Source organism: Alligator mississippiensis, chromosome 4 (assembly GCF_030867095.1).
Source record: "Alligator mississippiensis isolate rAllMis1 chromosome 4, rAllMis1, whole genome shotgun sequence".
Classification (NCBI taxonomy): domain Eukaryota; kingdom Metazoa; phylum Chordata; order Crocodylia; family Alligatoridae; genus Alligator; species Alligator mississippiensis.
The window spans coordinates 144,248,659-144,275,605 of record NC_081827.1 but is presented as its reverse complement, the minus strand read 5'-3'; the positions used below and the strand labels follow the sequence as shown (position 1 = coordinate 144,275,605).

The window sequence follows — 26,947 nt, the reverse complement described above, 5'->3', positions numbered from 1 at the left end:
GCCGCCTGCTTTGCATTTAAAGGGGACGCGGCCGAGCGGGGGGGGGGCGCGCGTACACACACACGTGTGGAACGTGTGTGCGCGCGTACATATCCTCAGCGAGTGCCTGCCTGTGTGAACGGCTGTGTGCCTACACGCGCCTCGTGCGAGTCTCCCCGTACGGACGTCCTGTTGTGTGTGAGGATCTGTCTGCGCTGCGAGTGCCTGCGTGCGTGTGGCTCTATACACCTGGTGCGTGTGTCGGCCCTTCTCTCTCCGTGTACACCCCCGGTGAGTGCGTGCCTGCATCTCTGTACCTACGCGTTCCTCGTGCGCGCTTCTGCCTACCCCCGTGTGTGTGTGCTTGCCCCCCGTGAGTGCGCCTGTCTGTGTGTACACCTTCTCCGAGCGTGCGTGTGTCTGTGCTTTCTGTGCGCGCCCCCTCTGAGCGCATGTGTCTGTGCGCGCCCCCGCTGTGTCTGCGTACAGGCCCCTGGTCGGCGCGCCTGCTCCTGCGTGCGTGCGCACACCCTCCGGCAGGGCGTGCCCCGTGCGCACACCCTGCGAGAAGCGTGTGCCACCCCTGCCCGGTGCGGGGCACGAGCCCCCTGGCGCTGCCCGTGTCCCTGCGGGGCGGCTGTGGGGCTGCCCCTGCGCCACCCGGGCCGACCCTGCGCTGCCTACGGGGGTCTGCTGCGAGAGCAGAGCCACGTCCCGCAGCCGTTCACGTCCCCCCGCGCCACCCCACTGCCTGGGGCGCCTCAACCCCTGCATCTCCTCAGAGCCCGCACCTCACCTCCCCTCACCTCGGCTTGGGGTCCCCCTGCCTCCCCCAGAGCTTCAATGCATTCACATCCCTGGCCTGGCTCCTGATTTACACAGCAGTGTGGTGTGAGCCAGGTCCATTTTTGTTCCCTGAGGAAGGAATACATGGAAACCAGGGAATGAGACCCTCCCCCCAACCTGACTTTTCAGTTACAAGATGAGGAGGAAAGTCCTGCCAGGCCTGAGCCCTTCCTCAGGATCATCCTGAGGGTATTGTTAGAAGCACGTTTTCCAGTTTCAATTCTCCTCCCTGCTTTTTGTTTTACTTTTGTTAAAACACAAACCCCCCTCTCACAAGGGAAACTGACGGGGGGGACAATGAAACGGCCCTGCACAAAAGCCAGGATTTGCGATATGGGGGCATGGAGTGTGAATTCCACTGTTACGTGAAGAGCTGCTGGACCCGGCATCCTTCAGTACATTGACTTACCCTGCCCTCTTCAAGGGTGTCTCTCAGACTCCTGGGAACACAGGCTATATATAAAAGGCTTGCCTCACCTAAATAATAATGCTGGCTACTAGTATTCATATAGTTGAGGTGAATAATTGCTACTATTAATGGCATTAGAGCAGGGCTGGAGGCAGCCAAGGGCGAACTGGGCAGTTGCCTCAGGCCTGGACAGAAAGAGGGCCCAAAAACAGTGAAAATTATTATTATTATTATCATCATCATCATCATCTCTGGTGGGGGGGCGATACTAAAAGTTTGCCTGGGGCCACCAGGAGTCTAGTTATGGTATTGCATTAGAGTGGCAGAAAGGGGCCCTCATCAACTGCTATACTACACATTCTAGTATTAATATAAATTGTTATAAATTTACCTTAATATCACCCCTAGTATTATAGTAGCGCAAAGAGGTTCTCTATTGTACTACAGTATTACTATTAGATATCGCCCTGCCTTGTGTATGTTTTGCCTTATTTCCCTTTCCTCCTTCCATGTCTCCTTTCCCTCTTTGCAGCTCCAGTACCTAGTATCTGTCTCCTTCCTGCCACCTCTGCATCTTCTTCCTTATCTATGTACTGTACCGCCTTGCCAATCACACCAGCTTCACCACTGCCCCTCCTCATGTTTCCTCCTCTCTGCCTGCATTTCTCTTGTGTGTGTTAACCATCATCCTGCCCCTGTCTCCTTCTTCTTTTCCCCCTTGCTTCCCTTTCCCATTTCTCCAAGAGCACTAAACTGTTCCCCAGGAGCTCTACAGTTGAAGTGGGCCTAAACCCAGATCTTGCTGCCAACTGTCCTCAGCCTCCATAAACCACTCCACCCCGCCCCAGATACATACTGTTCAGGCTGCCCTCTCTAACTTCCACTTTTTTCTGCCCCCCAGGTCCTAACTGTTGTCCAGCCAGACAGTTACTCACACAAGACTCTGCTAAATAGAAATTTAATTTATTTTAAGAGCATCCCCTGATGAAGAGCACGGTGATAGTAACAGCATTCCTCTAGAACAGAAGAGGCCCAGACAGAGACATTCCTTGTCAGGAGCACCTGGGAATTGGCATGAATTGTTCAAAATGTTATTGTATTGAAAATGTCTTTTGAACCCTGATGAAGCCTCTGAATCCAGCACAGGTCATTGTAAGGGAAAAACAACAGTGCTCTAACTAAGCCCCTCCCATAATTGCAAACTGCATCTACAGTACCAGAGCAGGCAAGACCAGTGACACAGGAGTTAACTCCTAACAGCAATACTTCAACAACTAGATCATCGCAGCCAAGGTTTTGTCTAGCCAGTTCTTAAAAACCTCCAAGGATGGAGAGTCCACTACCTCTCTGGGTAGCCTGTGCCAGTGCTTCACCACCCTCCTAGTGAGAAAGTTTTTCCAAATATCTAACCTGAACTTCCCTTATTACATCTTGAGACCATGCTCCTCATTCTGTCATCTACCACCACTGAGAACAGTCTAGCTCCATCCTATTTGGAATCACCCTTCAGGTAGCTGAAAGCTGCTATTACATCCCCCTTCAGGCTTCTCTTCTGCAGACTAAATAAACCCAGTTTCCTCAGCCTCTCTTCACAAGTCATGTGCCCCAGCCCCTGAACCATTTTCGTTGCTCTCTTCTGGACTCTCTCCAATGTGTCCCTATCCTTTTTATAATGGGTGGCCCAAAACTGGACACAGTACTCCAGATGTAGCCTCACCAGTACAGAATAGAGCAGAATAATTACTTCCCTCAATCTGCTGGCAACACTCCTAATACAGCTCAGGATGCTGTTAGCCTTCTTGGCAACAAGGGCACACTTCTGACTCATATCTATCTTACTGTCTACTGTAACCCCCAGGTCCTTTCCTGCAGAGCTGCTGCCCAGCCAGTCAGCCCCCAGCCTGTACTGGTGCATGGGATTGTTCTGTCCTAAGTGCAGGACTTTGCACTTGTCCTTGCTGAACCTCATGAGATTTCTTTTGTAAAATTAGTTTTTTCCATCTTTACATTTTCCAAGTATTCTCCTTTATATTGTTTTAATTAGTACCTATTTGATAAGATTTAGAAAATTCAGGGGGGAGGGTGGTACAGAAAAACTTCTTTTCCTGTTGAAGTTACAGTAAAAAATGGTATGTCAGGCAATTCTGACTAATTAATGTCATGACTCTCCTTATTTATTAGTCATCCTATCTTGTCAATAGTACGTCACTGTCTTCTGATATTAGAAACACCACAGATAGCAACCTCTATAGCTAAGGCTGCCAAACATTTTCTATTCTGTGACCCTCTTTTCAACTGTTTACATCTTTACCAAACACTACCTGATTGGGCTGAAATGTCACAAGTCTCATGCTGAATAGGTGTGGAAAGTTTAGCAAAATGTGTTCAACTGTCTCTGAGAATTAGATTAAAGGAAAATATAGTCCCCCCCCATTAATTAATTAGGTGTGAGAATTGATTTTAGAAGCTCTGGGGCTTCCAAGTTTTGGACCAGGTAACTGAACTTTAGAAGTGGGGAGGGGGACACACCTAGATGTCAGGTAAGTGAGTTTTTGCAATTCCTTTTGTGGGGGGAGAATGGAGGGGGGGGCAGGAATCAAGGAAATTTGGCCAAGTTATGACCCCTTAAGGGGAAAAAAAGCCCTGAGCACCTATTCAGTGGACTCTCTGAAACCCCTGATCATTTCAGCTGGGCTGAGCAGGCTCCAGCCCTTGCAGCACCTCTCTGCTGAATGGATTCAACATATGCCAACCCCACAGAGCAGAGGCATGAGTCACTGAACTTGGGGGTGGGGGGGGAGGGGAATCTCTTCTGTACTCTCTATGTTCTCCCTCTTGGCAGTGAGAAAGGGCTGAGCACAAAAGAGAAGTAAGGAATAGGATGTATATGGGGAGAAGACTTGCAGGAACCAAAGTATAGAGAGAAACTGTGAGTGTAGCTAGGTGCAGAGTTACTGGGTTACTGAGTAGAAGGGATATAGCACTACAGGTACAAGTACGGATGGTTCGGGAGAACACAGAAGCTGGCGCCTGATAGGGGTGGATGGAACAGAAGCCTGGGGTAGAGAGAAGAAGAGAACAGATAGACGGGTCTATTAGACTGCTGGGACATTTCCTCTAAAACCTGGAATTGAAACCAGGGGTATTAAGTTTCTTCATTCTTCTGGTGGAAGAAAAAAACTATGAAAAAATTTTGCCCTGAAATTTGGGGAGGTGAGCAGGGGTACCCAGATGTCAGGGAAGTGAGTTTTTGCAATTTCTTTTGGGGTAGTTGCAGGGGGGGGCAGGAATTAAGCAAATTTGGCCAAGTTATGACCCCTTAGGGGAAAAATATAGTACTGAGCACCTTTCTCCCTATATTCCTCCTATTCTTTACTCGTTTGCTCCCCATATTCCCCCAATTTCTTACTTCCCTTTTGTTCCACACACTTAACCTATAGTTATTACCATTATACCCAGTGGCAGAGGTCTGTGAAGAGGATTCAAACCCCGCTCCTCATTCAATTTGGGGATCAGAATACTTCCCTAGGGCAGAACTTCTGTTCTTCAGCTTGTGTTTCTCATTTCATTTCCTCTTCATGGAAGAAGTTATATGTTTCCTGCTTTAACTGAAAACATTAAGGTTGCAAAGTCAAATGTAGAAAAGTAAGGAAAAAACCTGGGAAATGCATCTGTGCAATTTTTAATTTACCCTGCCTTGTGCATATGTTTTTTTTTAAATAAGAGGATCACATTATGTTTTTCTTCAGCAGGACTTCTCTTTCTTTCAGTGAGCAAGTTGCTTTTCTATAGCCCTTTTTATCTTTCCCATTTCACATTCAGGCCCAAGCTATATTTAATGCCGAGTATTCAAACCTTTCACTGAATACAATTTTTTTGTATCACCTGCATTTTCTAAGGCACTCTTGCCAAAGTAAATACATGTTTCCCAAACATGAATCCATTTATCTTTACAACAGCCACGTGAAAGTAGCTGAAATTATTGCCCCTATTTTACAGATGGGGAACAGAGACACCTGGAAAGCCAGGCTAACATTGTTGAGTGTCTGCTTCTTCTAGATGCCCAATATGGAATACAAAAGGACTGAGACTTTTGATAACAACTTGTGTATTCAAGGTGCAGCTTAGCTAATTTCATTGGAGCTGTGAATCTGGCCCTAGGTGTCTTGGGTGGAATCTCTAAAAATTGAGAAATAAACAATTAGTGATCAATTGTGGTTCAAGTGATTTGCCAAGCATCTCACTGTGTGGCAGTTAGGACCCAGTTCTATGGGGCAGCACTTGACTGCCTGAACATCAGACAGCCTTTTCTTCCCATAATTTACTACTTTCTTTCTTCACTCTGCTGTACCAGTTTCTGCAAAAGGTAAGTCAGGGATTCTACAGACAGAGGCTTCATTCACTACAGTGCTCTGACTAGTTCCCTAAGTCTAGTCTATCCTATGCACAAAGAGAGGTAGGGGTCCTGCAGAAAAAAAAGGGTTAGAATCATGGTATTAAAGATTTGCATCATAATGCATGTGCCCCTGAGCTGAATTGAGGTTGCACAGGCCATCTTGATTGTAGCATTTCCTAGTGCTGAGAGTTTGATTTTTGTATCCTTTTATATATATATACACTTTTTGTATCCTTTTATATATATACACACTAGCGAATTACCTGTCAAGAATGAGTGCTGCCAACTACCACCCCGCACTGCCGCTGCCTTCCAATAGTGTGGGGGGGGGGGGAGTTTGCCACACCATCACTTCCAACCCCCTCGACCAGCACCCCACACCACCACTGCCTCCCCCTCTGCTCCTCAGAGGCGGCAGAATGCCACCATGACAGCAGGGATGGAGCAGAGTGGGGCAAGGCCAGCACTGCTGGCCTCCCAGTCCCCCGCTCTGTCCCTGCCATCCATACCATCATGGCGGCACTCCGCACTCTGATTGGTTGTTTCACTAACTGATCAGAGTGCTCCAAGAGCGTTGAGGACAGATGGACTAGGCCTTTATTATATAAGAATATTAATACAATTGTAACCCTTCAGCCAAGAACAAGGGGTGGGCTCCATATCTGGGGACTCCTGAACTCTTAGTAGGGGACAGTGGCTTGAGCCCCTAACCAGAAACCTAGTAAATTCATTATCTTCTCAAACACCCTGGATAGGCAATACTTCCCTTACACAAACACTAAACTCAGTGTTTGCGAAAGAAAGTTAGGGATGCAGAGGTGGGAAGAACAGGTACTAAATACATTTGGGAAAGAATAAGAATGGATCAACACTACTACTATCTTTCTGTGAATTAAAACTCTCAACCACCAGCTGGTGAGAGTCTTGCATTCAGTCTTCCAACAGAAGCTGCAAATGTTCAGACACTCTGTTCCTTTGCTAGCTTCCTCCCACATCCACTGAATCCCTACCTACTGCTTGGCATTGAAGGGTGGAGACAGCATGTTTCTCTTCTCTCTGTTACCTCATCTGCTCCAGGCACTCAACCCCACCACCCAGCAGAAGCAGCAATTACCATACAGCTTTTGTTGCTTTCAGAATAGAGTCTCATCTTAACTATTCCGCTGCCGTGTTGGTCTCAGCGGTTAAAACTTAACCAAAAAATCACCTTCCTACCACCTGCCACTTACTGCATTACAAATGTACAGCTACAAGACTGTTCACAGATGAGTAACAGGCAGGCCCCTTAATATAACTTACCACCAGACACACCCACTGGCCTTTGCTCTCCTTTTATCTATAGCTTTGGGCAGGGTTCTGCCACCCACCCACACCACAAAGTAGTGACATCTCATCCTTCACCTACTTGAAATAGTTCTCCTGCCCTTTTATTTCCCAACAAACTGTTAAGGCATTTCTCACTGCTCACCAGAAGAGGGCTCTTTCCTCTATGGGGCCTCTGAACTTCTGCTGTTCTCTTCCAGCTCTGAGCTCTTATTCTCCCTGCTCCTTAAGATCTTCAAATCATGGGTCTTATGTCTAATATAAATATAAATATTTTCATGCCTCTTACATACTTGGGCTGACATCTAGTCATACTTTACTTTTCCGTGTCTCTGATTATTGGCAATGTGTAAGGGGTGCATGTAGGTGCACATGCACCCTCAGAGATTGGCAGTGCACCCCCTGAGAGAAGCGCTGCCGATGCTGCCAGCAGCACCTGTGGGCAGTTAACGCTCGCATCCCCCCCTACCCCTGCCCCACATGCTACTGACACCGCCAGTGGCATCTGCAGGCACCGCCATGCCCCTGCCGCCACCGCCCCTGTGGGCAGTCGCCGTGCCTCCCCAGCCTCTGCATTGTTCATGTCTCTGATGCCTCTCTTTGCGCACTCTGACAGGCTGGCCTCCCTTCTCTTAGTGAAGTGCCTCTAAAACAGTCCATGATGTCTCCACTCCACACTGGTCCTGGAATCCACACCTCAAGGAGTGAGGACTCTCCAGTTGATTCTCAGTGGGTTGGAGGAGATAATAAATCCTCCCCATCCCACATGCTGCCCCTACTTTTCATTTTCAGTCCACTTCTCACAGGGAGCTGGGGGAGGGGGACAGGGTGTCAGAGGCAGTGCTATCTTATGATGTGTATGACACAATCTCCCACAAAAAGCAAATGTTCAGGGGCTGAAAATGAAGAGAGAAGCAAAGTGAAACCATGTAAGCACACGACATCCAAATACTTAGTCACACGATACATCACATACATCTGCATGATTATGCATGATCACCATGGTATCAGACTCATAGTTAAATACCTAGAGGCCCCCACTTAGCACTTTGCCCAGGACCTCCAATATCCCTAGGATTTCCCTGCTCAGAGGCAGCTGACCACACAATTCTGTGCAAGCTGAAGCAAGATGCACACAAGTGCGGGGATTTCAGCTACAATGTGTCAGATATGGATCAGTGTCTAACAGCTATAAAACAGATCCCTGTTCAGGTTTCAAGCTTTCTCCTACACTATTCGATGGGAATACTTCTTCGTCACCACACTGTACTCATAGGATTTCTTAAAACTCTAGAATTAGCTTTCCAGGAATCAACTGCCTTCATGCAGCTGCTTTCCTTCCTGTGCTAAATTTAAGTGCCTCGTGGTCATTGGTTCCAGGCTCCCTTATTATTTTGACATGCTCAGTCAGCTCCTCTGCAAAAGTAAGTCTTCAATCCAGTGCATCCCTCCTGCTTTTCTGGAAAAGAGTCCCTATTAGCACTATGCATTCTATCCCAAAGATGATGAAAGATGAGGTCAAGAGAGACAATGCATTTCCCAGTCTCTCATGCAAAATGGACAAGAGATGGTGAAAGTCACCTACCTGTACTAGTTGTATTGGCAAGTAGGATAGGATGGTCTAATTTACTACATCCTGAAAAGGCCTGTGAATGGTTCTTCCCTGAAAGTCCGGTGTTCAGAAGCAGCTGGTTGGCCCACTCCAAAAGTATTGACTTAATATAAAATACTTATTCATGAGTACAGGGATGGATAGCTAGGCATCTCCCCTATCAGGTAAGTGCCCTAATCACTAGGCTGGAGATCTCTGCCTGCTCCCTCCTTCCTTTCTCTGACCCAATAAATGTTCAATTATTTCATGCAGGGAGGAACAACTTGACCAGAAGAGGTTCGTCTGCTCCCAAACTGACCTGTAGTGTAGTAGTCAGGGCACTCTGAGGGATGGATAATATGAAGTCAAATCCCTTCAGACAGAAGAGTGATGTGAACCCTGCTCTCCCACATGTGGGTGAGTGATCTAATGGATGAGTTCTTGGGTGATAGGACAGATGGCAGGGTCTGTGGCTGTGTTTTGTAAGAAAAGGCTGGTTTAGGCCCCTTACTCTGAGAAATGGTTCCTATCTGAGAATGTGGACTGGAAAGAATGACCTCCCTAAAGCTTAGCATTAGAGCCATAACTCTTTGGGGTAGAATCATAGAAAATGAGGGTTGGAAGGGACCTCACAAGCTCATCTAGTCCAACACCCCTACTCAAAGCAGTACTAGCACAAACTAAATCAGTCCAGGTGTGGGGCTTAATAAACCATACCCATCTCCTCCATGTTGCCCATCAGTTAGATTAGGCAGCTCCTACTTCAGCATGCTGTCTCTTGTGAGTTCCAAACTCCTCCTATGCACAGGATAGGCCAGTGAAGCACCTCACACAGATCCTTGGATTCCACAAAGCAAGAAGGTGCCTAAAAACATGGTATAGCAGCATCTAACATCACTCTGTGTAGATCTTGCCATAGGTCCCTGATGGGAAGTGTTTTCATTTCAGGGTAAGATTTGGCAAACAAAAACAACTTGCTTTCTGAAAGAGCCAAGGAGTAAGGTGATAAAGATGATAAAGCCCCTGGAAATGGGCTTGGTATCCATGTGAACAGTTTTCATGATTTTTATTACAACTATCTCAATGTTCATCATATTGTCTTAAAGCCCCAGCTGCTGGAGCTCAGTGATTACCTGGGGCTATCAACTTTCTTTAAATAAAACAACAAATACATCACTAGTTTGGATGGCAGTGGGGGGAAAGCTTGAAAGTGTACCCTAAAGGGTTGAATGCAAGGAGACAAAAAGGGGGGGGGGAAACAAATGTATTCTTAAGAGAGAAATCTCAGGATTTTAAAGTCATTGTCATGATTTTGGGCACCTGATATACAAGTTGGATTATGGGGGGGGTCATGACAATCTAGACTGTTAGGTCACTGTTTCTTGGCAATTTGTATGGATAATGGTTTCAACTTATTAAGTAGCTTCCCAAGGGACTGTGTACTACAGCAGGTTTCAAGAGAAAAATAGACATCTTGAAGGTGAATCCATCTGAGTCTATTCTGTCTTCTTACCGGATAGGATCTTCAGCATAGGAACCATACTTGCCTTTCTGTTTGTACTATGCACTATGGGAACATGATCTTAATTTGAGATTTTCAGTGCCACTGTCATATAAGTGATAATAATCAGTCCCAGTTCTTCATGGGCAGAACAGAAAGAGTTTTACTCTGTGTAGTAGTTTCCAGTGACACATTTTAGTCATGCCTGGTAAGGACAGGTCTACACTGCAACGTTTTGGTATCACTATGTTGGTTAGGGGCAGACAGGAACCACTATGCTGACAGGAGATTGCTTTCATCCACTTAGCTTGTAGAATCAAAGAGGTGGAACAGCTCTGCTCACAGAAAAACTCCTTCTGTCAGCAGACACTGAGTCTCCACAAGAGGGATCTATTGAGCTAACTGTGCTAGCATCATTATAGCAAAGCCTCCCCTACTATAGACAAGTCCTGTCACTCGACTACTACCATCACTTCATGAAATTACAAAAATAGGAAACATAAAAGGCAAGTGAAGTCAAATGCTGTTCATTTCCTGTATTGGGCAAGGCTGAGTAAGAGGCAAGAGCAGGGTTTCACCTTCCCCTATCTTGCATTGTTAAGAGCTCTCAGCTGTCAGTGTGGCATTATGGATGTCAATAAAGGTGTGAAGCCACCAGAAGACCTGGCCTCTAAATCATACCTCTGTTGCTGACTTCCTCTGTCACTTTATGCAAGTTTTTGCACTGTTTTGTGATCCTGTTTCCCCATCTTTAAAACTGAGAAAATATTTACTTTTTTCCCCATTATAAAGCTGCAGCCTGGTGGTGCTGACCACATCACCACCTTCTCATACCAAGGTTACAGGAACAGTGGAGCCCTGCCTCTCCAGTAGGTCTCAATGGACTGTAAACAGGACACCTTTAACTTTACCTTTATAAAGTGTGATGAAATAACTGGACAACATCCTGTGAAAACATCAGCCCTCACCACTCCGGGAGGAGCTTGATGCCTCTCCATGGTATTTAGTTGCTTATCACTTTCCATTAAAAAGTAATCTTTCCACATTTTTATTGTGGAGCCCTTGTGTCTCCACTGTTGGTGGCAGGCCTTTGGTATGCACTAGCTGTGAGAACAGTCTCAGGCTGTTCCTGGCCTGATGAAATTCTCTTCCCCTTCTGCTGAGAAATAAAGTGGTCAGAATGGTCATTTCCCTTCTCGTCTTGCTTTCCCCGGGAACATTTTGACTGCCTGCCAAAACAGGAACTGAGCTCACAAACATGCTCACGCCCAGTTCATGCAGTCTCTGATGCCTCAGCAGCAGCAGCCGGCACTGCTCATGCTGTACTGGGAGCGCATGAGAGCTGCCAGAATGGCTCCCAGGGAGGAGCAAGAAAGTCAGGGTCAGACCTGGCATATCGTCCTGGTGGTCCATGCTGCCCTCTGGTGGTACCAAATGGGCAATGCAGAGAGATGGCCATATTACTTCCCCTCCTGACTTTTCCCTCTAGGCAGCAATTCTGTTAACTGCTTACTGACTGCTATCTGGCCTTTAGCTCAACTGGTGCTCTGACAATGAAGTGTCAGGAATTAAGCCCTGCTTCTGAGGACTGATGTAGAGGCAACAGCCTCTGAGAACCTCTTACATTCTAAATTTCCTCTGCTGCAGCTTCAGGCCATTGCTTCTAGCCCTATGCCTTAGAGCAGGGGTTGGCAACCCCCAGCACACGTGCCAAGCATGGCACACAAGGCCATTTTTGCTTGGCACGCCATGGCCAGCCCTGGCTCAGGGTAGCTGCTGCCAGCAATGGAGTCCAGGCTGCTCCTAGCAGGGCTTGCAGAATCCCAGCTGCCTGCTGGGAGCAGCCCGGGCTCCTGGCTGGCAGCAGCCACCCAGAGCAGGGGCCAGCTGCAGCCAGGAGGCTCCAAACAGCTGTGCTGAGCTCTGGGTTCCAGCATCAGATCTGTACCGGTGCGTGCACCCATGCCTTGGAGCTGGCGGTGGGGGAGGGGCCTGAGGCAGCACAGCCCCAGTCTCTCCCCCGCTCCTGGCACAGAGCTGGTGACAGTTGCAGAGCCTGGCACAGCTGTTTGTAGTCAGCCTGGGCTCTGGGCAGCTGCAGCAAGCAGTGGGCAGGCTGCAAACTGCTGCGCCAGGCTCCACAGCTCTGGCATCAGCTCTGTGCTGGTGGCAACTACATGGGCACCTCAGGGTGGTCTGTGCTGCCCCACCGTCCACCCTGAGGTGCCCATGCAGTCACCACCAACACGGAGCTGATGCCGGAGCCCAAAGCCTGGCACAGCTGTTTGGAGCCTCCCAGCTGCAGCCGTCCCCGGCTCTGGGTAGCTGCTCCCAGCAGGCAGCTGGGATGCTGCAAGACCTGCTGGGAGCAGCCTGGGCTCCAGCAGCTACCCAGAGCCCGAGTAGCTGCTGACAGCCACAGAGCCTGGGCTGGGGGGCAGGGGCTTTGGGTGAGGGGCAAGGGGCACAAGCAGGGCATCTTCCCTGCCATGTACCCCTTGCCCTCATTTGGTTTTTCTGGCATGCTGGCACTCCAGCACCTTCCAAGGTAGGCATTGTGGTGTTTTTCAGCACTCTAGCCAAAAAAAAGTTGCCTACTGCTGCCCTAGAGCCACAGAGAAAAGCCCGTTCCCATTCTCTCTATAATCACACTTCAGGTATTTGAAGACTTATCAAATCCCACCTCAGTGTTCTCTTCTCCAGATTAAATAATTATTGTTCTTTCAGCCTTTTCTCATAAAGTCATGCTTCTCAAGTGCCAAAACAGTTACTTAGTAGCCCCTAATCAAACCCTACTGCTACCCCTGATCCTCATTTGTCCCAATTTTCCCAATTCCCACGTATCATTGATCCAACTAGAAATTAGGAGATCTCTGAAGAGTTAATGCAACACTAGATGAATGCACAATGGGTGATATTATTCCAATGGAGTATAAACTAGGAGCTTATTGAGATAAGGGTGCTCTGCTCTCTAGAGTGCAAAACTATGTAGCGACAATCACACCAACTCCGTTCACTATCTTTGTTTCTTTAACATTTAGAAAGTTTGGATTAAAGCCAGCCTCTGGCCCTGTGTTAAATGGCAAAGTCAAAGGAACAAGTTGTCTGTTTACAAAGGATATCACAAGGCTTAGGTTGGGTTTTAGCGGCAAACAAAAAGACCACTTACACCTGATTGTAAGGTCATGAAACCATGCCACAGCCACCGTCAGCTGCATACGCACACCACAAACCACACATACAGATAGACACCTTTACACACCACACCCCAACAGCAGATGTAACTAATCCTTAAAACATTTTGCCTCCACAAGTTGCAAGTTAACATTAATTTATGTACAATACAAAACCCAAATACTATTTGGCATAATCCTTCATGGCCTTCATGGCTGTATGCTCAAGAGAGATCCTGGAGTGGGGGTGAGCAGGGTAAAGTGAGTCAGGATTTGGGTGCATTGGGAGGCAACAGCCAGGTTAGTAGAGGGTGCTCTAGGTTAAAATTGTGGGGCGTTAGGGGAGTTGTTTGAGGATCTCAGCACTACTGTCACAGGGGGTGATGCAAGAAAAAAGTCACTGACAGCTGCAAACCTCACCACATTCCTTCAGGTCCTCATTTTGTCCTCCAGCCTTTCTCTAACAAATACAATCTGTCTTGTATTACCATAAGTATTTTAGAAACCTACAACCAGAAGGCCCCGGTGGGCTATTGAGTTCAGTCCTCTGTGTTCTTAGGTAATCAATAACCAAAGGAAACCCCAAAATCACCACTATTAACCCTGACCCACAACTACAGACAATATATAACCTGAGCAGGGTGTGGGGCCCGGGGCAAATCAGCCTGTGCGAAACCCCACCCCCGGATGCGAGGAAACCGGTGGTGGATTCGGTGGCCAGGTAGGGGGGTGCCAAGTGGCCAAATGTGAAGCCAGCGGCAGCGTGGAATCACTGTGCCACTCCACCTGGCTCCGCAAGGCGCCCCAAAGCATGGGGCCTGGGGTGGTCGCCCTGATTCACTTTCCCCCACCCCAGAGACAGCCCTGACTACAGAGCACAACGTCCAAAATACTAGGGCCATGTGAAATTTCTCCAGCTGTTTAATTTTGATTCTGTTTCAACTTGTTTCAAGCTCGAAACAGCAAAATCAAAATTAAATGAAGTTTCAAAACAGCATCAAAACGAAAAAAGGGTAATCAAAACATTTCGAAAGTTTCAAAATGTTTTGAGTTTCGAAGCAGAAGCTGGGCTTGCCTGCAGGGAAACAGAAAGTAAGGAGAGGGAGGGGAAAGAGGGAGAAAGAACTGCTCTCATATTGACTGTGTATATATTGAGTCCATGACTTTCTATACCTAGGAGGTTGATGAAGTGTAGTTTATAGGCTCATCTGTGAAAAGTGGTTTGTAAATTCCCTTTGAGGATCAGGCCTGAGAGATTGGAGACAGGTGGTGTTGTGTTGTTGTCTTTGATAGATTTTCAGTGTGTGCTCATTCTGGTGCACAGTTGTTGCTTGGTGTCTCCACGTATTTTCCATCAGGGCATTGGTGCATTCAGTATGTTTTGGGATGTAGGAAGTTGGCTTCTGGCGATGAAGTTAGTGAGGTTCAGTGCTTGTTTGAATTGAAAAACTACTTTTCATAGTCGAGCCTATGAACTGCACTTCATCAACCTAGTAGGTACAGAAACTCATGGACTGAATATAGACATTGGAATTCTGACACACTGCAACCTGCCAGCCATCTGACTCCACAGGTACCTCTGCATTTTTACCTGCTCTGCTACTTCTCCCTTCCCTCCCACCCCAGCCTGTGCCTCATCCCCTGACACCTCCATTTCCATTTTCACTGACTGGCTGTCTTGCATGTATTGCATGCCAGCCTCTGGCTTCTTTACTATTCCTTCCATCCAGGAACAGCACCCACACCAACTGCAGGTGCTTCCTCAGCCTGATGAAGGGTTTTTCAACCTGAAAGCTTGCTAAAATATATTTCTGTAACTATTCATTTGGTCTGCTAAAAGATACCAGATTAGATTGACCCAAAGGACCTTGTCTGCCAGTGCCATGTCCTTAGACCAACACCTCTAGCACCTGTACCCGGTCAGCTGACTGGAAGCAAGAAGGGCTCTGGGCACATCTAAGCCCCAGGGCTGGGGCTGGCAGGGAGAGTTTTCTGGCAGCTGCTGGAGAAGAAGCTCCTGCAGGAGAGGAAAGAAAGGGTCTGTGACAGTTTGGCTGCCTGACATGCTGCTGGTGTTACTGTACTGCTCACTAAGTTATTATTAGTATGACCTGTTGTTATTTAAAGTGGTGGACTGGACTGAGGCTGTAGGGGAGCAGGAGACCTCATTGGGGCACACTACCATGTTGTGTAGAGGCCCCAGCGCCAGTGAGGGCACGCCTTAACACGCACACAAAGTCACACTTCACGAGTTTTGCTTGTCAACAACTTGAGGTGAAGTTTCCCAGAAACCCCTGCACCTATCTCCTTGACAGCTGGCAGGCTTCATGGCCTCAGCAGGGGCTACCATGCCTGCAGTTTTCACCCTGCTGTGCCTTAACACACACGTGACACAAGTTTTGCTTTCAAGACTTTGTGGTGCATTTTCCCAGAAACCCCTGCACCTAACTCCTTGAAACTTGGCAGTCCTCATGATCTCAGAAGGGATGCCGTCCCTGCAAGCTTCATCCAAATCAGGCATGAAATGACAAAGTTATAGGCCGTTTTGTGCTTCCCCATTATAACCTATGAGCAAAATGTCAAAAGAGCATCAAAACAGCAAAACAGTTTTGACAAAATGAAACAGAACAATGGTTTCAAAATTAAATTAACTCAAAACAAAACACTGTCTCATCAAAACAGCAAAACAAAAGTCAAAACAAAGCAATGCTGTTTCACGCACCCCTACAAAACACCACAAACACCCTATAGCATGCAGTAAGTTAAAGCAAGGGAGATGAGGGCACTACCAATGCCCTGCCATTGAAACAACAGGGAAGATATTGGTTTTTATATGCTCAGAAGCTCCTAGGAAAAGGACCAATCCCTACACTACAGAGGGAGACAAAAACCCCACAGAGTGTACCAGTCTGACCCAGGGGCAAACATATGGAATGCTTCATGAATTTACATGCCCTTTAATGACATGAATGTTGGCTGCTTTCATAATATGTTCTACTTTGATACCAGCTAAGGACTTGAAGATGAAAAGTAAGCATGTATAGAAAAACTATGAATTGAGACATGCCAAGGAGTAAATATATAGATATGCCTCATTCAGTGTCCCTTGGGATGTGATTGTAGAATAGTGGGACATTCTGCTGTAGCTACTTGTGGTGCGAGATGAAGCCACACTCTGGCATTGTGCTGAAGGCTCCCCCAGTTGGCAGGCCAACTAGCCTAGTCATTCAGGCTAAGAAGTTTAAGACAGCTAGTTACATTGCTGCCTTGTCTGCTGTTGGCTACAGATTCTGCCACACCTTCACCATGCTAACCCAGTTGGCTGCTAGACCTATTCATCTTGTCATAGGCTTTTGTAAAGTGCATTTACCATCCTATGTTAGGACAGTAAAAAGCTTTAAAAAATCCTAAGATCAGTCCAGGATAGTTTGTTCTCTGTCCCGCCTAAATGTAATTAAAGATCCTCTTACCTGTGCCAGAGTGGTTCCTATACCACATTTGGGCTGTCTCTTTTTTGAGTATGCCATTGACTTCCCTTCTGTTTTTTGTGCTCTGTTGAGGAAGGAGGGGGTTTCAAAGTGTGATTTGAAGATGGCAACAGTAGGGCCACCTTTGTGATGGTGTTCCAAAGTCTTAGGCCCACTGTCCCAAAGCTATTTCCTCCTGCTCCCCTCAGTCTAGATTCCAACAGTCATAGTGTGTGGGATGTGTGCAGTTGCCTATAAATGTTCTGGGAGGCAAACTGGGCCCAGGTCATGGAGGACTTTAAAACAACTATCTACAAGTGTTTCTAAGGATATGAATGCCAAGTAGAAAAGAGGCAGTGTTCAAAGTGGTACGAAGGGGTAAGATTAAAAATAAATAATTGAAAATGAGAAAAAAGGGTCCAAGTAGGGTAAGAATCAAAAAAGTGTATGGCATCTGTGTATCACAGTGAAGGAACCGGTCCAAGAAAGTGGTAGAAGCCCTAATACTTACCAAAATGAAGTTTTAAGTGCCGGAGAACAGACTGTGGGAAGCAATCCTGCTCTGAGAAATAAGGAGAGAGTTGAAAAGGAAAAGTATAACCAAACGTTGTGGTATTTCCTTCCAATTCATAGGATCCTATAATGCACATGCTTTGGGAAAGCTCCAGTCAGACTGTTAACAGGAGTTTGAGTCCTGGTACACATGATATCTCCCAGTGGATGAACATACTGAAATGGCAAGTGCAGCTTGTTCAGAAATGTTGCCATATGTCTTGCCCACACAGATGACACACTCAGAAATCAGTGCTGTATTCAGAGGGGCTTATCTTGGGGTTGTGCGTGACAGAAACCAGGAAGGAATCCATCAAGAGCCAGTCCCTCCTTCCAGCCTTACTTAAAACTCATCTTCCCATTGTTGTTTTTTTTTTTTGCCAGCAGCAAAAGATTACACTCTTGAAGTTGGTACACAATTAGTGCTTAATTTAACACTTAACCAATAATTCACAGTGAACTCATTTAGGGGATTATATTAGTATTTGGAAAAGCCATAGTACAAAAGACCAATTTCCTGAAGTGATGCAATCCACTGAGAAGCTCTTGGGAGGCTCTGAGTAATAGCTCTAAGGGTGTTATTATCCAATAATGCACATATATAGACACACACCAAGGGATTCCTCACCACTCTGAAAAGAAAGCTTCTTTTGCCTATCTGCAAGAGATTCAAGATGCTGCTCGTGGCCACCTTGCTGGCCCTGTGTTCGGGTAAGTCCACAGAACTAAGGTACTTTTGCAATTGATTCCCTAAGAGAATTTTTGCCCCTATGGGAGCTGGCAGAAAATCAACTCTGAGGCTGCCATCTCCTCTTTCCTATGCCTAGAATAGGCATGGCAAGGATAATAGTAGTACAAATGTCTTCATTTCAGCTGCCTCTGTTCCATCCAGGATGTACCAGTTTTAGGAGTGAGAAGGGAAATAATTAAATGTGTTTAAGGGTGTTTGGAGTCTAACAAGATTGGGAACCACTGGTCTAAATTAGTGGTGCTCAAACTTTTGGTCCCACCAGTCAGACAGGCTGGTTGGCAGGCTGAATCATGCATGCTGGGATTGGGCTTTGCATGCCCAGATTGGGCCCACATGACCTTGGCTGGCTTCTGCACAGTAGGACTGGGTGTCACCCCTTTTCTATGTGATGGGATTGGGCCTCACACCCAGATTGGGCCCTGGAACCGCACACTGATGCTGCTCAGTCCCATGGGCCAGGATCAGCCCCTGCAGCACCCCCACCAAGTCCTATGCCACCGCTGTCCAGCCACGCATGCTAGGCTTGTGCTCTGTACACCCTGCCTGGCCCATGACTCCCTGCACATCCAATCCAGCACACAAAGCCATGCTATCTAGCCCACTGGGCACTCCACAGGTTCAGAAATTTGGCAGCCAGGGAACAGTGCCACAGCTTTCCTGCTGCCAAATTTTCAAGCCCATGAGGAGACATAGCACTAGGGGCTGGATCTGGCTTAAACTATCCTAGCCAAAGATCTGTCTAACCTGCAGTTAAGGACATCCAAGGACAGAGATTCTACAGCCTCTCTCAGCAGTTTGGCCCTCTACAGGTTAACAAGGAACAAAATAAAAATAAAACAAAAGAATGAACAAGTACCACCTAGAACAGGAGGGAAGAGGTTTTTCAAAACTGTTGTAGCTGGTAGACTGCTCTGTGTGTGTCCTTTTGCAGCATCTCTTGGAGTGTGGGCTTACAAAAGCTTATGCATCTCTGATTTTTAGTCTATAAAGTGCATTTCTACCCTGCCTTCTGCCTGACTTCAGGCTCACATAGCTACCTCTCCCTAACTAGAAAAGACACATCTTAAAGGGAGGCAGGATGATGGTGGTAATGCTTGGAAATGGCCACTAGACAACAGTAAAAGCCAGGAAAAGAGAACAGAGCAGTTAGGTTTTGAGGGGGGTGGAAACCTAGCAGTCTTCCCTCTCTTCTCTTGGAGCAGTCTTTTTCCATAGTCCAGTGCACATTGCTGTGAAAACTAGTCTGACATACTCCGAAGAACCTCTTTGGGACCTTTCCCACAGCCTCCTCCCCATCTCATGACCTATTTCTCCCTAGGTTTTCATTTTCTGGATGCTCAAGAAACAACAGATCCAGGTGGTGAGTTCTCCTTTTTATACCTGACCCTAAGGGAGCATTTCACATGGAGTTTTCTAAAGCACATTCTAGGTTTCATAGACAGGATCCCACAAGCACTGCAGAAACCCAGGGATGGGACAGGGCACCTGCAATATAGGCCTGGGAAAAGTAAACAACAGTGTGGCTCAGAAAGTGAAGGAGACTCTCTCACACAGTAGTGCTGAGTAGAGAGGAGTTTGTCCAGGGCATATGTACTCTGACAAAAAGTATCCTGGCATCTTGAATAAGCATGACTGGTAGGAGCATTAGTTATAGGATTTTTTCAAAACAAAGCCTTCTATAGCACAGCCCCTGTAGGAATACTCAGTCTGCACTGAATAAAATGCTCTACACTCCATACTGGCCTCATCCTCTCAAGGTGCTGACAGATATGCAGGCCCCCACTCTAAGTCATGACACTTTACATAAAGCACCATGAGTTAACTACCCCCCAATAGATGTTTACGAGTTGGTGGTGGGGATCGAGCCTGCTACAGGAGCCCAGGGAACCTGTCTGTAGCAGAGTCACCTCTCTCCCCAACCCTGCTTACCCACCACCTCCAGCCCCAATGCTGTCTGCATGAAGGGAGGGGAAGATGGGAAGGGAGCAAGCTGCAGGCTGGGGTTTGTCCAGCCTGAGCTGAAAGGATAGGTTGTGTGGAAGAGGCATGAGGCAGGGGGGCTCCATCCCTGGACACATACATGTGAGCACAGACTCCCATCCTCAGGGTTCAATGGACAGTTATTTCTAAAAGTGCAGGGCTCTTTTAACTCGCATATAAAAAGTCTGTCTGATTTTTGTTTCCACCATTTTGCAAGGGAAAGCTTTTAAAAGTAGGTAAAAATAGTCCTTTGAAACTTCATTCTCAGAACTATCAGAGGTGTTCTATTTTTCACTCATGTGTGTTTCCCTATATGTCTCCTATTTTGATGATGCAACCATAGCACCAAGTAGTGAGTCTCCTTTTTTAAACTTATTTTTAATATGCTACTTATTCCCTTTGTTTCCCTTCCTGGAGGGATGGCTACAAATAAAATTTCTCTACCAAGTAAAACAAATTAAGTAAAAGTAGAGTAGAGAGGGTAGTGTGAAAGCTTATTTTGTGTTGCTAAAATTTCAGCCTCAAGGTTTGTGTGCCCACAAGCATGGTGCAGACAAACATTGAATATGTTATACCAGCATATTTGAAGTGCTACTCTCTCCTCATATGCTAGTTATATTGCTAGAGACTTGTGTATGATAAAATAGCTAATTCCTATAAGGAATGTGCATAAATTATCCAAATACAACAGAAGTACCAACAATGGCATGTCCAGCCAACTGTGTGAGATGGTCTGTTCTTTCTGCAGTGCAGTTTCTTTCCCTCTCTTGAAGTCAAGTAACAATTTTTTGCTCCTTTTCAACTGGAAATCTCTTGCCTTTGGTAAGACCTTGTAAAATACATTTCAAATCCCTTTATCCATCCACAAACTACTTAAAAATGCCATCTTTGGGTATGGACTGCTGCAATTTTTTAACCTCTTCCAAAAGGGAGATGGAATCACCTACTCACAAATGTGCATCAGCTGTTACAATGAGACACTTAACTGCACAGTAACTTAGTTTACTGTGAAGTAAGCATGTGTGTCTACACGTGCACATGCTTACTATGCAGTAAACCTCCCTCATCGCAAGTAAATTTGCTACTTGCAAAGGCAAATAGCAAATTTACTTTCAATTGGTAATGTCCTGTTACAGCTAGCAGATGGCTCAAGTGCAGCTTGTGACTAGCTCTAAGCTACCCAACTACTGAGTAGAAGCAATTCAGTCTTATAGCCTCCTGGTTAAAGCACTCTCCTGGAAAGTGGGAGATGTAAGTTTGAGTTCCCTTAGGTTAAGGAAGGCCTAGATCTCATGGAGCTTCTTCTGTTTATCATGGAAGCTGTTTTTGTACAGCCCAATTCATCGGAAGTCAAAACCACCTAATTTTTTTTCACTAAAACTGCCTTCCCAGGTGTGGCTGCAGGCTCTCCTCTCATTGCTTATTCTTGGTTTCCTTAGATGCCTCTGGATCTTCCAGCTCAGAGGAATTCACTGATGAGCCAGATGGTGAGTCCTTTTTATTTCCCTTGCCTCCAACTAACCAGCTGTTGCCCTTGTCCAGTTTATTTCCCTTGTCTGTACAAAATTCCTCTTCCTGAAGAAGAGGTTTGTATTGTAACAATGAGACACAGGGAAAGAACTGTGAAACCTATGCTTCACCCAGCTTCCTTCTCACCTTTGGCATGGCAGGCCTCTTCCTCAGAGACTTGCTCCCATACCCACCGAAATGAAAGACGAAATGCTGTCTGACTTGAATGAGAGAAAAATTGCCCCGCATAAAGGCCAATTCTCAAATAGAAAGCAAAAGTGGGTCCCTGGGAGGGTCTCTTTTGACTCAAACATTTTGAAACGATTCCCTCATAAGATATGTCCCAAGTTTTGATCACCCTACTTGAAAATGACTGCATGGTTGAGGCTTCTGCCATTTCCAATGAAGAGACTTCTTATAATATAATACACCTCTGTACTTGAACAGGTTAGAATTAATCCATTAGAATCTCCCCGCCCAAAGCAGTGGAGTACTGTTTTTTTCTCCCTCTCCCCCCAGGCTGGTTTGCACAAAACAGCAGTATGTACAGAGAAGAACGTGGGGACTGCGAGAGGCTTGCTAGATTCCTTCTTCCCCATTCTCATATTACCCCCTACCCATGTTCACATAGACACCCACTCTTCTTCTCCTCTGGGCCTAATGTAGGGCTGTTCTTCAAACAACCAGGTTCTCTTCAGTCCAGTTAGTCACTGTGCTTGAGAAAACTCCTTTATTCCCCCTACCTTCCTCTTTGGGTTTGCCTACCCCAAGGCTCTTGAAACATCTTTCCCAGAACCACAGGAGGGTTCTCTGCCCCTCTTGCATGCTTGTTTCTCTATATTCCTTATACAATGAAGAGATAATTTTACTGCCACTAAGCAAGCCCTGTTTTTAAAACCTTATTCTTTTAGTTTGCTCTTTATTTTTCCCTTTTGGCACAGAGTGGATGTCTAAATATTAAACTGTGGTAATTTAGTTTAACTATTATATTTAAATTTTCAAATATATTCAAGTATGCCAGGTTAGCTAAAGTAGTACAGCCCTCTAGTGCAGTGCACTTGTATCAGTGGTTCTCAACCTCTTTAGACTCAAGGGACCCCTTGTTGGACTCAAGGCTTGACTAAGTCAGTTCAGTAAAACCAGGTAGGTCACACATAATTATCTCTTGCAGAAAGTAATAGACATTTGAGATGAAAAAGAACTTGTAGGGCATTTAGTGAAATTTCCTTTTAAAAAGTTAACAGTGGACTGTCACTAACCTTTCTTGGATATTTGCTGATTCTGTAGGGCATGACTAATTGAAATTTACTTTTAGGTCTAAATGTTGTTTGTTTTTTTAAACACCCACCAAGGAGACCTACATCTATACCACTGTCACTGCCTCCATATTTATTGCAAAACTATCTGGTTAGTGACAGAGTTTGCCAGTTTCTAAAGAACAGTAGGGCTGGAAGGAACCTAAAGTATCATCTGGTCCAAATCCATGCACAAATGTAAGAATACTATTCATAAATTAACTTTGGCCAGTCCTTATCCAGCCTCCTCTAGAAAGCCTACAGTGAATGAGATTCCACAGCTTCTCTGACTCACATACTCCACTGCCTCATTGTTCCAACACTTCATTCGGTAGTCTAATGTTTGTACCTTGCTCTGCATGCTGAATCAGATATCATTCATTCTCGGTATCCATAGATCCCAGTAAGGCTACTGAGCGCCCGGGGAGCCCAAGTGAAGAAGGCGCCAGCAGGCACTACCCCACTGGGGTGGGACAGAGCTGTGAACCATCTGTTCTGGGGGGCAAGGGGATGGGGAGAGGGCAGTAGTGTGTGCCCCCCACATCTGCACATGTGGCAAGGGCAGGCTGCTACTGTGGGCTTTGCCCCAGGCACCAAACTTCCTTACCCCTGTACTGGATGTAGGGGGAATTGAGAAGCTGGGAAGAGTTCAAGTCTCATAAAAAGACAGGAACGTTGTTCAGAGTGGGTAGAAGGACCTTTGTTACAAGGGTTTAAAAGAATCTATGGAGCAGTAGAAGCAGCAGCCAAAGCACTTGAAATGACCATAAAATACACGTTATTTGGGGTATAGCAGAAATTCTCCATCTTGCGATTGTTTTTACTACAGGTGCTGTTAGGCCCCAGCTCAAGTCTGGGTTCGTGCCCGGTATGCAAAGGCCAATAAAGATACCAGGGGTGAAAGTATAAAGAAGATTTATTGCTAGCAATAAAAGGTGCAAGCGGAATAATCTCACAGAACAAGCACATCAGATATTCAATACTAAGCCCCTTATATACAGGGGTTTGAACCTTCATAAGCATCCTTGTTTGCTAATTGGCTATAAAGGAGTGACGCAAGGAGTTCTTTACTGAGCATGTCTCTATACCTGTATCTCATTAACATACATATGTTTCATTAGCATATTTCTTCCCCACCTAGGGGTGTGATTTTTAGTATTTTAATGAGCTCTTTGTCCCAGTACTTCTGATTCTGCTTTTGTTTTCAAGCCTCCTCTATCTAAGACTGTCTGCTCCTTATCATTGCAGATGGGCATTCGTCACACAACATTCACTTTTGCTTAGGCTTTGCATAGTAGTTTCTAGGTCAAGCCTCACAGTGCCACAGCAGGAGTAACAAAACCAGAATTTTGCTTTAGGTTTTTCTCCGGTCACAGGAGATTCCCCATTTGCTCAACTTGATCATGCAAGATGGATAGAGACTGCAGGGGGAAAAAATGAAGTGCTGTTTTACTTTGCACAGGCTGAAGTGCATGAAACATTTCAGTCTTTTCTCTTTTTCTTTATGAATTGCCTCAGTTCTATTGAACAGGATAAAAATCAGACATGCTTTTAAAAGAAAGCTGTGTTTGAAATACAATTTTAAAAGATTCCAGCATTTCAAAGCGTCTTTAATGGTATGTGTTCATATACTGTCTTGAGGAAATTTTTGGTGACAGGGGATGGCTTGAGGGATGCAGGAAACTAGGATTCCCATCTTCCATCCTAGTTTGGAAGCACTCCCTTCTGTCCAGAAGGTAGAAAGGCAGGGCCAGGTGCCCACTACATGTACCCACTGAGGCATGTGCGTGCCCCCCCACACACGCACACAGGTACGTATGCACACATACAAACAGGGGCTTGCATGCCTGCACAAACACAGGCACAGATGCACACAAGCCCCCTCCTCCCCCCAACACACTTTGCCGCATTCCCACAGAGGTACATTTACCCCCCCCCCCCCACACCACACACTTTTTTTTTTGCATAGTGACAAGAACACACCCACTCCCTAGCCTGTTGAAGTGTGCATCTTTTCCTTAGCCATGAAGGAGGCTGGTCCATACACTGCTGTTGGCATTTTTGTTTTTCCAGTGAAGACAGCTCTTTACCCAAGGGGGGGAATGACATTAAAGTAAATGAAATAAAGTGCATCTTTTTTTCTACAAAGGATGCTCCATTAATAAACTGGGAACTTTATGGTAAGAAATTAAAAATAAAAAAGGGAAAAAAAAAAGGCATAAACATACTCAGTGGGAGCTGGAATATTTTCCACAGAGATTGTTTGTTAGCACCCAGCCAAAATCAGATTTACAATGGTGATAATGTTGATCATAAAACTTCATCATGCAAGGCTTATTTTAAAACAAAGATCGCTATAGCCACAAGGGAACAGCACTTGCATTATATCAACAGCAGAAAAGAAAAAAAGACAACTCTGAGAATTTTTGGACAAGCTCAATACAGAGATGGCCCCCCCTGCTCTGGACTTAACAAATCCAGTCATTCCCCTGCCTCCCCCAGCCAAGGAAACCTGCCTAAAGATCACATAGCAAATGTATGGCTAAGCTCTGCTCCTGGATGTGGAGTAGAATATAGGAGTCCCAACTCCCAGCCCTCAATCACCATCTCCCTCCAACAGAAAGGCACAGGAAGATTCTGCCCTACACCAACTCCCTCAATCCCTGAACAGAATAAAACATCTTGCCAAAAAGGTATTGTTTGGTATGAAGATGGCAGAGTACTACCTACAGGACCCACAACCTCATATCCTTGTGTTTTTTCAGTCCTCTTCACTCGCATACTGGTTTCCCAATATAACATACCTCCCTTCCAATTCTCTTTCAACCCGAGACAGGAGCCAGGAACAGGCAGCAGGGAGGAAATATCCTGCTAGACACTCAGACCTCAAGCACAGAGGATGGCAGATTAGGATATATTCCTTAAGCCCTAACACAGTCTACCAGAAGGCAGAAACCCTCCCTTCCTCATGATGGCACTTCCCAGCAGCCCTGATACTCCATGCACGGATATGGTATGCAGGCTTGTTTCACAGGTTTAGCTGTACTCTCATTCAGTAAAGCTCTCCTAGGGTGGGTACAGACCTTCAGGAAGGTTAGATCGGGTTAAAAATGGCCACCCAAACCTTACATTTCAACCCCTAGATAAGTGAACCTAAAAGCAACCTGTACAGAAGTTCCAAGAAGGTTAGATCAGTCAAAAAAGATGGCTGACCCAATCCAATTGTTTTCTTTTTATGCTCTACTTCATTTAGTTTCTCTCCTGTGAGGTGTGATATGGTTTTGTGATACATGCCAACACATGTGTATACTTTTTCACCAGATGCTGCAGTTTCACTTATCCAAATTAATTCAGCTTCCAGGAAGGGTTTGTATAACTGGGGAAGTACTGTATTCCTTGGTCATACTACTTGAAAACAACTAGAGTTGGAAGAGCAAGGATAGGACAAAACTCAGGATCCATTTTTTTTTCTACACAGATAATCATTTATAAGGATATAAAAAAACAAAAAACCAAACAAACAGAGGACAAATGGCAAGTCAAAGGAAGGTTCAAAAAAAGTGACAACATCCTGAACAAAACAAGGAAAAACTTAAGAATTTAACACCAATATCCTTCAAAACTACTTTTAGAAGCTATGGAGATCTAAGGCTTAGATGTTTCTGGACAAGCTGAGGTCAGCATGCAGCGAACCCCGGGACTTAAGGCTGGATTCACTTGTGCATCTTAATTCTAAAAGGGAAAGAGAAAATGTTAGAGTCTGAAAGAACTACTAAATTATGTAGCTGCTAGGAGATAAATTCCAATTCTAGACTGGGAGAGCTGGAACTATATGAGATTTCCAAGGAGATAAATACTGAGTGCGTCTGCGGAGGCATCCTGGGGAAAAAAAAAAAAAAAAAAAAAAAAAAAACACACACACAACCTTCCTCATGATCCTATTTATGTATTATTAGTATTTACACAATTTTAGAAGCCCATATAAAACAAAACAAAACAAACAAACAAACCCCGGCATTTTTACAACAAATCTGGAAGTACCCATGGATGGATTAAGAAGAAAGTTAAGTCACTTTTTTTTGAGGAACCTCAATTCTGAAGTTACCAGATCATGAAATCTAGTAGTCTTAACAAAAAAAGAAAAACAAAAACAGCCACAACATATGCAAGGCATT

General features: G+C 45.6%; 1 protein-coding gene and 1 long non-coding RNA gene across 10 annotated transcripts in view; one reads left to right on the top strand and one right to left on the bottom strand.

Moving 5' to 3' along the window:
- The first annotated feature begins 55 nt into the window (after window positions 1–55).
- Window positions 56–26,337, top strand: LOC109281885 (uncharacterized). Its single transcript, XR_002088666.2, has 4 exons — window positions 56–270; window positions 19,307–19,348; window positions 21,408–21,455; window positions 26,251–26,337. It is a non-coding gene; the product is annotated as an uncharacterized LOC109281885 (long non-coding RNA).
- LOC102572596 (uncharacterized) overlaps window positions 24,746–26,947 on the bottom strand; it is a 35,729-nt gene continuing 33,527 nt past the window's right edge. For 4 of the 9 annotated variants that reach the window (XM_059726725.1, XM_059726727.1, XM_059726730.1 and 1 more), the window contains one exon: window positions 24,747–26,504. In XM_059726725.1, coding sequence (XP_059582708.1) covers window positions 26,486–26,504 — 19 coding nt within the window. In that variant the 3' untranslated portion in view covers window positions 24,747–26,485. Of the gene's footprint in view, window positions 26,505–26,947 lie in introns of all 9 variants that reach the window. The other 5 variants (XM_019482148.2, XM_019482149.2, XM_059726726.1 and 2 more) reach the window with 3 other exon arrangements.